The sequence below is a fragment of the Beta vulgaris genome, chromosome 5 (genome assembly GCF_026745355.1).
Source record: "Beta vulgaris subsp. vulgaris cultivar EL10 chromosome 5, EL10.2, whole genome shotgun sequence".
In the NCBI taxonomy this organism is placed as follows: domain Eukaryota; kingdom Viridiplantae; phylum Streptophyta; class Magnoliopsida; order Caryophyllales; family Amaranthaceae; genus Beta; species Beta vulgaris.
This window is the reverse complement of record NC_079206.1, coordinates 9,767,106-9,778,334: the sequence shown is the minus strand read 5'-3', so window position 1 is coordinate 9,778,334 and position 11,229 is coordinate 9,767,106. Positions and strand designations below refer to the sequence as shown.

The 11,229-nt window shown below is 37.0% G+C and overlaps 1 protein-coding gene across 1 annotated transcript; it reads right to left on the bottom strand.

The window, feature by feature from the left end:
- Nucleotides 1-1,326, bottom strand: LOC104892636 (hypothetical protein). The gene has a single exon (XM_010678618.4). The coding sequence runs from the start codon at nucleotides 1,091-1,093 to the stop codon at nucleotides 77-79; it is 1,017 nt and encodes a 338-aa protein (XP_010676920.1). The 5' UTR covers nucleotides 1,094-1,326; the 3' UTR covers nucleotides 1-76.
- Nucleotides 1,327-11,229: the final 9,903 nt, after the last annotated feature.

The following is an 11,229-nucleotide window of genomic DNA, read 5'->3' as shown; positions in this document are numbered from 1 at the left end:
TAGGAAATTAGCACTAGTTAGAAAACTCAAATGAGATGATTTGAGATTACAACTCACAAAATCATAATTTCAAATTTCAACTACAAATTGGGCAGAGCACCAAACCATTCTCATTACAATCTGGACATCTCATAACAACAGTTTTCCTACTACTATTACAATAACCATTCTCACTATCATCCATCTCTTTATCATCATCAATCTCTTTTACAAACTTAACCAATTTACAACTACCATTACATCGAAAGCACGGCAAGAATCGAACATCTCCGCACCCATCACAAACAGCACCCGCCTCGATCCTCGGCAAGCCTTGAAGCAACTGAGCTAGTCCACCTTCTTCATGAATCTTAAGCACTTCATCAGCTCCACCAATATACCTTCCTTTTATAAACACACATGGTGGCAACACTTGGTCTTTTTTCAATGGCGCTAACAATTCCTTCACTTCATCTCTTAACCCGCGATCCATAGAAATATCTCGCTCACAAAACGCGAAACCCAATCCTTGAAACAATGATCTAACAGCATTACATTCTTCGAATGTCTTCCGAATTCCTCTCAACGAAGTAGTGTAAATCACTAGTTTGTTTTCACCATTACGAGGGCAAACTTTTTCAAATTGCTCGATTTTGTAATTACAAACACCAATAGATTTTGGTGTGTCCTGTAAGAATTGCAGGGGTTTTCGAACGCGAGTATTTGGGTTTGAATTCTCTTTAAGTTTAGAATGAAAGAATTTAGGGGTAGATGGTTTAGAATTGGAGAGAGAAACTTGTGGTGAAAATCGAAAACTTGCATCATTTTTGTTTTGGGTAATATTATCAGGGGTGGAATCTAGACCAGCCATAAGTTCCCAAGAGTTGATGACTTCAGTAGGAGAGTCAACGGAGAGAGATTTGACGGGAGTGAGAGAGAAGCGAGGAAGAGGAGTGGGTGGAGTCATGGGGGAAGAAGATGGAGGAGGTGGGTCAAGAGAAAGAAGGCCATAAGTGGTGGAAGTGAGAGAAACAAAGTGGTGATTAAATGCTGTGCTTCCAATTTGAGGGAAATCTTCATCTTGGTTTAGTAAAGTTGAAGAAACACACCCCATTTTTGTAAGTTTTTGATTTTTCTGGGTTGTAGAAATGTGATGAAGATGAGAAGAGAGGTGAAGGATTTGGTATGGGGAAGTGTGAGATGAGAATTGGAGAAGTAAAAGAATTTGAGTTTCAAAATTTTGATTTTGTGGGGGGAGAGAGAGAGAGAGATGTGGGAAGTTCACGCGATAAGTGAGGAAGGCGCCGAGTTAAGTTTGAAAAATATGAAGTGGTTAGTGAACAGAGGTTAACTGATGAAGCATTAAGTGCCCATTTAAGACTGTTATTTCCACTAGTATGCACGTTACTTTGTTTTTTATGAGACTATAGATACTTTTAAAAAGGAAAAGCCTAGAGTTTTTGCTACTTTATTTGAAATTGGGATTATTAATAGGAAAATTTAACAATAGATGTTTGAATTTTGGGTGATAATTTTTAGAACGGTTATTTCATCAAATACTCCTGACAAATAAATTTATTCACCAAATACCCCACCTTTTTTCAAAATTCACCAGATACCCCTAACTTTTAAAAAAATTCACCAGATACCCCTAACTTTTAAAAAAATGACAAATAATGCCCTTAATGACTAACGGCGGTTAACTCCGTTAGTCATTAGCGTTAATTGACCCTAAAAAATCCTAAAGAACTCTAAAAAAAATCCTAAAAACCTAACTAACTCTCTCCCCTAACCCACCACCCCTAACAACTCCAGCCCCACCACCCAGCCCCCCCTCTCCTTTCCCGCCAGTCGCGCCGCCTCCCTCGCCGGCAACCCCGCCAGTCGCGTCGCCCCCTTCCCCTCCATTTGCCTCGTTCGCGCCTCCCCTCCCCCTTCTTCCTTCCTTCGTGCTTCTTTTTCCGGCAGCCCCCTCCCCCTCCCTTACTCTCGTCGCAGTAGAAACATCAGCAGCAGAAACAGTGGGGAAGGGGGAGGGGAGGCGCGACGAATGGGGAGGGGAGGCGCGCGCGACGAGAGTGAGGGAGGGGGAGGGGGAGGGGGCTGCCCGAAAAAGGAGCGCGAAGGAAGAAAGGAGGGGGGAGGGGAGGCGCGACGAAAGTGAAGGAGGGGGAAGGGGCTACCGAAAAGGCGGCGCGAGGGGGAAGGGGTTGCCGGCGAGGGGGAGGGGAGGGGGAGGGGTGGGGCTGGGGTTGGTGGTGGATGGTTGGTGGGTCTAGGGTTTGGGGGTTGGGTTAGGGAGAGTTAATTAGGTTAATTAGGGATAATTAGGTTGACTTAGGGCTAATTAGGTTGACTTAGGGCTAATTAAGTTGACTTATGGCAAACTTGTAAATACAGGCTAACGGAGCACTAACGTCCGTTAATAGTAAGAGTATCTGGTGATTTTTTTAAAAAATTAGGGGTATCTGGTGAATTTTGAAAAAAAGTTGGGGTATTTGGTGAATAAATTTATTTGTCAGGGGTATTTGGTGAAAAAACCGTTTTTAAAAGGTCTTAACTATTGATTAACCTATGTAGGTCTCAACTTTAGGGGGCCTTAACTTTTAGCAGGCCTTAGTGACTTAAAACTGGTTTACTAGGTCATCACTTGCTTGTAAAACTTGGGTCACATCAGATTGGTTAATTGAGGGAGGGATATAGGAACTAGGTGAGATTTAAAAAATAATCTTCACTTTTAAGTCGTCGAGCCCCGCTAAAAGTTAAGACTCCCTAAAGTTGGGACCTACACAGGTAAATCAATAGTTCAGACCTTTTAAAAATTATCACCCAAAGTTCAGACCTCTATTGTCAATTTTTTCTTATTAATATCCTTCGGAAATTGATACATTGTTCGGCAAAACTAGCGGTTCTAGTAGCTGTTAGTGGTTATAGTAGTTGTAGCTGTTGGGGGTAGCTGCTAGTTGTCTACTAGTAGCTATCAACGATCAACGATTAAATTAGTTGTTTAATTAGAAGTGTTCGGCAAAAGTAGCTGTTGAAATTGTAAAAGACAATAAATGATATTTATTCTAATATTAAATGAACTAAAGCAATTTCATATGTTCGTTCAGTAGTTAAATTCAATATTTATTTTTTCAAAGAAGTTACACAAAAAGGAGTATACGACTTTTTAGCTGGTCAAAGAAATGTATAAATCTAAGAAAATATTCAACCCTCAAAAAATTTATATTACCAGTTTTAACTAAAATACTTGTAAAATATATTATCTTTAAAATAAATATCTAAATTACATCTATGCTATTGTAAAACAAACATTGAATTGCCATAAAATAATTAATAAACAGTAAAAGGCAAAAAAAATAAAAACATGGATTAATAATTCTACCTTATGCTATTATATAGTGTTTATTTGCTAGACCGCTACCTCTAAATCTCAAACGTTACTTGTAGTAACGTTCCACAACCGCTACTCATAATATACTCCAACTGCTACCCGCTACTACAACCACTACCTTAACAACCACTCATAATTTTCTTAAGTAGCGTTTCAATCTTGCCCAATTGCTAACCGCTACCTCAAATGCTAGTGTCAATAAACAGGACCTATAAATATATAAGGGAAATTTCCTCTGGTACCTCTGAGGTTTGACATAATTCTCAAATTACCCCTCACATTTGGGGAATTTTCCAGATACCCTCGAACTTTGACTTTGTGCTTAAAATAACCTTACTATTGACGGAACTCTAACGCCGTTAGGGTTTCTTTCTCGTTTTCCTCTCCATCTTCATCTTCTTCATCTCTTCTCTCACCATACTCTATTAATGACATCCTAAACCTTCAATTTTCTCTCTCTTTGTCCACCTATATGCCTTTATCTCTCATCCCATCATCATCTTCTTCATCTCTCTTCATGCTCATGTCTCCCATCATTCCTTTTTCAACCCCTCTTCTCTATCTTCTTCATCTCTCTCTCTCTCTCCTAGACTTCACGTCCCCTTTAACTTCATTCCTCGTTATTCTCAGAATATCATTGAAGCATAAACCCAGAAAACCCAACTCCCCAACATCGAGAAGAAGAAAATAAAACCTAGGCCAATTTTCTATGACTACATCCATGAAAATGGTGTGTAAAACCTATTTCTAAAACCCATAAATTCTCATGGCAGCTTCAACAATAAGAACAACAACAATAACCATCATTAATTTGGGGAAAATTCACAAGGAGAGAGAATTAACTTCACCATCATAAAAAAATGGGAGATATTCATAAGATGAAGATGGAAATGAGAGATAAAAGCATGTAGGTGGAAGGAGAGGGAGAAAATTAAAGGTTTAAGGTGTCATTGATGGAGGATTATGGGAGAAGAGATGAAAAAGATGAAGATGGAGAGGAAAAAGAGAAAGAAACCCTAACGGTGTTAGGGTTCTGTCAATAGTAAGGGTATTTTGAGCACAACGTCAAAGTTCGGGGGTATCTGGAAAATTTTTTAAATGTGAGGGATAATTTGAGAATTACGTCAAATCTCAGGGATACCTGAGGAAATTTCCCAATGTATAACTAAAAAATAATTAACTTTGTTGACTTGCACTCCACTAATTATTAATGTTTATCTCTAGTAGGTGTATTACCCACTGCATTGACCAATAGATAAAGTTTTTTCCATTGGTATTCAACATTTAGATAGGGGTATCAAAATTTTAGATCTCTATAATGTTTTGAGAAAGAAGATTAAGCATTCTTAGTTATTTTTTCTCCTAATTAAGTCAAATTATATTGATCACCACCAACAATGTACCCTAACACAACTCTAGCCAAAATAGGCTAAGAGCAGCAAACAAATGAAAACAAGATAATTATAAAACAACCTCAACAATTTACACAAGATTCTGAAACCAACTCAAATCTCTGTCTGAAATCTTGTGAGGAAGAACCACTATGATTCTTAGTTTAACAATTTGCTTAATAGTCTTGATCAAATGCTGAACATTTGGAACTTTTTTCTTTCAAAACGCTTCATTCCTACTCCTTCAAACAACATAGACAACAACAATGACACCATCACTCCAAACAGCTCTTTTGAATTTTGATTTCCTGCTACAATTAATCCAATGCTTCAATCTAAGTAAATCATGCACACCAGTCCTCATTCCAAGACAGAGCTTCACTAAATCTAAGCACTGCTTTAGAGGTGGGCATGGGTCAGGCTTGAGTAAATGTCGGGCCGGGCCCAGGCCCATGAGTGGCGGGTCGGGCTTGAAATTTTAAAAATTTGTCCACGGCCCGTGGGCCGGGTTCCTGCTTCCCGTGGGCCGGCCCATGTTTTATGTTGTATTTTTGACAGTTTTAGGGTAAAAAACAAAGAAAAGGAGCGTTCGGCCCGCGGGCCGGCCTACGCGGGCTGGTGCCGGTGCGGGCCGGAAATAAAATTTCCTGACCATGACAGGCCCGCGGCTCATGTAGCAGACAACGGGTCGGGTTGTGCCTCAAGCGAGCTCGTGCTGGGCCGAGCCCAAATCGTGTTAGGTCATGCCCACCTCTACACTGCTTGCTAAAACAACACGGAAAGAAAAGATGAGTATGATCTTCCACACCATCATCACAAATCAAACACTGATTTGCACTACACACACCAATCTTCATCAATCTATCTGTTGTCTCAAGTCTGTGTTGAACAACCAACCAATTAACAAATGGAAAAATTGCCAAAAATAAGCCAACCTTTGGCCGATCTTCCGAAAATAAGCCAAACTTTCGAAAATCCAAATATAAGCCAACCTTTGAATCAGTTTGGCCAATTTTAGGTCAAGTGCTAGGTTAACCTGTTGGTAACCTGTTGCTTCAGGTTAATTATGCTATTATTACTAATTATTAATTTATTATTGTTAATAATGCTATTAAATATTAATTGTTATTGTTATTAATCATTAACTATTATTTTTTTTTTTTTATTGTAAGTTTATTATTATTATTATTATTGATTATTATTGTTATTAATAATAATAATTATTATTATTATTTTAAGATTAACAGCCAAGAGTTACCACCACTGTAACACCATTGACCACCAAGTCAGCCCCCTGAACCACCAACGCCACCGCTCTAACCACCTATGCCACCGCCCTATCAGCCCACCACTGACCACTCCAGTGACCACCAACATCCCACCGCTCCCAGATGAACCCCACTAACCAGACCCTTCGAACGTAACCCCACCACTACCGAACCCACCCCATTAACCATCAGACCCACCGAACCCCATTAACCACCAGACCCACCGAACCTACCTCACAACTGAACCCACCTTAAACCACCCCACCACCACCGAAATTACCCAAAACCCCGACTAGATCCACCCAGATCTCACCATCACAACCCACCATACCCAACTAGATAACCACAACCCAACTCCCATAACCTAACCCAAACACAACCACAAACCCACCCACCACTGAACCAAACCCACCCGGCCACACCCAACCACCACCCAATACACTCCATAGTCGAGCCACAACCTCAACACCCAAGCCACCACTAACCCAAACCTAATAATCAAACAACCCCACAAAATCGAATACTCACATAATCGAACCCAACACACCTTAAATGGCTGAGAAAGGGCTTTAATGGCGGCGGAGATCGAAGGATCTCGTCCAAAAAAAATAAGAAAAGGAAGAAGAACAAAGAGAAGAGAAAGGAGATGCGATGGTGGCGTTGACACTGCGCGGCGGCAGTTAGGCGGTTTATGGCTGCGGTGGTGATAGGCGATCCGTGGTGGCGGTGGTGGTAGGCGATCCGTGGTGGCGGTGGAGCTGATTGGTGAAGAGAGTGAGAAGGTGGGGAGAGAAAGAGAGGATATTAGAATAAAGAGGGGAGAGAGAAGATCTGAATTTAGAGGAAAATAAAAACAAAATAAATATAAATTACCTGTATAACCGGTTTTAAGTCATCTGACTTAAAATTGGCAAAACTGATAATAAGGTTGGCTTATATCTGGATTTTCGAAAGTTTGGCTTATTTACGGAAGACCGGCCAAAGGTTGGCTTATTTTTGGCAATTTTTCCTTAACAAATTTGTATTTAGGGACACTTAGTCTATTCCAGACTAAATCGTCCTAATGCACAACTGGTTTATCACCTATCAGCCTAGAATACACATTTTTTATGAGTAAGAAGCCATATTACATATCTCATGATAAGAAACAACTGCTTCATTCTCTCTTTAGTCTGACAAATCTTACTCCAATACCAGCTAGCTCCACTAATTGGGACATACACTATAGTTTTACTCCAACAAAAAAATTACGAGGCAATATTACCAGATTTTTCACTATAGCTTTGCCCACTCCATGAGAAACCTAATCCCCTCAATATTTTCAAGCACTCTTCTGGCAAAATGTAAACCTAAGCCTAGTATATATGTAGGCTCATGAGCACAATATTCACCAACTGAACCTTGGTTGTATAAGAGAGATTTCTTGAAGTCCAAATTCTTATTCTAATAACCATTTTTTCAATGAGTTGATCACATTGAGCCACTGAGATCTTCTTAGAATATATACGGACTCCAAGGTATCTGAAGAGCATTGCACTCCTCCTAAAACCAGACTCATCTTGAATCCTCTAAATATCTTCCTCATTCACTCCACAACTATAAAAGGCTGATTTCTGAGCATTTGCCTTCAAGCCAGAAGCATCAGAGAAAAGCGTAAAAGCTTGCAACAACATATAAGTAGAAACAAAATCACCTTTGCAACACATGATTAGATCATCAGCAAAGCAAAGATGTGTCAACTTTATGTTAGTTCATCTTGGATGAAACTTAAACTGCTCCAAAACACGCATATTGTTGAGGATCTTAGATAGATATCACATACACTCTATAAAGAGCAGAGATAACATATGATCACTTTGCCTTAAACCTCTTTTAGAGCCAATAAAAACCTTCCACATAACCATTAATCAGCAAAGAGAACTTGGGAGTTGTAACACATCCCATGATCATAGCAATAAAATCATCAGGGAAGCCTTAATGCTCAAGCATTTCTATAAGAAACTGTCAATCCACAATATCATATGCCTTTTATAAATCGACTTTATAATCATACAACTTGGGCTAGCACTCTTCCTACCATAATGCTTCACTACATCTTGCACTACCATTATATTGTGGACAATAAACCTACGATGCACAAATCCTCCTTCATTTTCCATAATAAGATCAAGTAATATTCTTCTTAATATTCCACAAATAATCTTTGTAATGCACTTATACAATACATTACAACAAGAAATAAGCCGAAAGTCACTTACATTGCTTGGACATTTACTCTTTGGAATAAGAGTAATCACAATTGTATTTAACTCATTCAACAACTTCCTGCCTCTAAAAAAATCCATCACAACAACAATCACATTAGGGCCTATAATATCCCAAGCATCTCTATAAAAGTGAGCTCAGCTCCAAAGCCATCAGGCCTAAGAGCTTTGTTGTTTGGGATTGAGAATAAAGTAGATTAATTTCCTCAGCAGTATAAGGAGCTGCTAAAATAGCTCTATGTTGATCATTAAACACTTGACCACTATGCACAATTTGGATCAAAACATGTCTTCTATTACTCTTAGTAGTACCAAATAGCTTACTCATCATTTAACTATATTTAAGCCCAATTACCTTTTCCTAAGCAAAAACGCATATATAAATTCACTAAACCCATAAATTTTCCCCATACAATATTTTCTCTCTCCTCATTCTAAGAACCGCACCCCCTCTCCTCTTCCGTTCTCTATCACGGTTTTTCCTTCCTTCTCTTCAAAGAAACGATTTCTTCTTCAACAAGTAACCTCCCCTCCTCATCAAACCACCGTGTTGCTGCCGCCATCCTTGACCGGCGCCCTTTTTTATTCTTTCCTCTTTGTTTTGGTTTGATTATCTTTCTTCCTCCTCAAGTTTTATTTAATGACTGTGTTTTTAAGATTTGTTTTTGTTTAATTTAATTATGTTTAAAAGCTTTAGTTTGATGATTTGATTATGAATCTAAGATTATATAATTTATGTATTGATGAAATAAAAATTCATATTTATTTATTATGTTTATATTGGAATTTTAATTATCAAAGCATGTATTTTTAGGATGTTAAAGATTGAAAAATCGTAGTATTATGTTATAAACTATGGAATTGATTATCCTTATAAGTTTAAGTATGTTTAAACATGTTTAAAGGGAATTTTAATAGATTATATGTTTCTGAAATTTTAAAAAGGATATTATTGATGGAGTTTTAAAGATTTTAATGACTAGTATAGTAGTATTATACTAGGAAGTGTTAGTAATTCAAGTTCTAAGGATGGATAAGACTTTTAAATATTTTTAAAGGTTTAAAATATTTTAAAGTTGTTGGAGATTATTTGAGTATTGATTTTTGGTTATGTGTATTTTTATTAGGCGGAGAATTCGTTGTAGGCGACTTTTAAGGTTGTGAAAGTGGCCACCCAGTTTGTCTACACAAGGTATGTATATGCCTATGTGTTGATGTGCTTAGTTTCATGATTTAAGGATGGAAACATGTAGTCTCATGTATAGGAACTATTTTGAGTTCATACTACCTTCGTTTCTTAAATATCTTCCCTCTTTTCGTGTAAGTACGTTTCCAAAAGATCTTTTCTCTTTTACTTTACTCCTTATTTGGAATTTTTTCCCTTTTTACCCTCTCATGTTCATATTATATGGTATACCATTACATTATTAATTTAATTTTACTCCCTTTCTCTCTCCTACTTTAACCTCTTTTTATTTGTTTATTTATCTTAACCCCTTTCTCTCTCCTACTTTATCCATCCCACACAAATTAATTCTCATTGGTATATATAATAACAGTAACAAGGAAGATCTTTAGGAAACAGAGTTAGTACATGATTTATGTTGTGTTAAGATTCGCATGTTTTGTGCCGTTGTGTGAAACATGTTATTTATGAGATCATATTATGTTTGTATGGAAGATTGATGCAAGCATATGGTTGGGAACTTTATTTTATTAATTGACATGGAGGTATATATATATATATATATATATATATTAAATATATATATATAAATATTATAATATATATATATATATATATATATGTATATATATATTGGTATGGATCATGATTGAATTATGTTGTTCCCTTTTTATTATTATTTCACTACTCTATGAGGATCGGGGGTATTATTTGGTAAGTTGATATTTTTATACTTTTGAAAGGTAAGTTGGTTGTTGGCTAGATTCAACAAATAAGGAAGATTGTGTAATATCCTAAAATCTTAAATGTGTTTAAGTTAAATAATTAATTTTAATGCATGAGTAGTTAAAATATGTTTTATTTTATCGTTTCACTAATTAAGCAATGTATAATAAAACGAATATAGAATTTCAACACAAAATTTACCAATTTAAATTGTGTTAATATCTATGTGATGATAATTTTATTTTATGATTTCATGAGTTAAACAAGAAGGTTAGTTTTGTTGTGTATTCACTAAGGCACAATGATGTCCAATTTCTCACTAAGGCTTACAAAGCCACGTAAAGTGCGTTAGAAACACACTTATCAGAGATTCAATGCACCAATCATCAAACTTACATCCATTTAGGAAATTCTGACTTGCTTCTCGTACCCACGTTAGTACGTTACTGTTTTTAGCAGAAACTTATAGGACATGCACACCATTGATGGCACAACTTGAGAACTTGTTAGCATATGTAAATGGAGATTATAGTGCATAATTGATGTTACTAATAAAAATTGCTAGTTTAAAGGAGTTTTTGGTAATGCTTTATCATAATTTAAGTATATAAATTAATCAAATAAAGCTTAACTTAGTGGTAACGGCTGGCTTTCATGACTTCAACGTCATGAGATCAAAGTTCATTTGGAGAGATTTCTCTTACTATCCTCCTCTCACTCAGTCACTTCTAATGAATTTGAATTTCATAATTGACTAATTATACTTGTGAAATGTGTCAGTTCAATATGATCATTTTTATAATAATAAATAAATTTAACTTTTTTGGAGTGTTTTTTGTATATGGGAATGGTAGTTTCAATCTGTTTGGACTATTGTCCTTTGTGGATTTGTGGATAGGTTAGTTCTAATTGGAGGCTCAAATCCTGCCCAAGAGAAAAACAACCATGCATGTCTCAGAGAAGACACTCAAAGTAAACCATATATTTACCTCAGCCCATTCAACCACTCGCACAAAGT

Coding starts and splice junctions, on each gene's coding strand:
- LOC104892636 (XM_010678618.4), bottom strand. CDS start 1,093: ATGGGGTGTGTTTCTTCAACTTTACTAAACCAAGATGAAGATTTCCCT.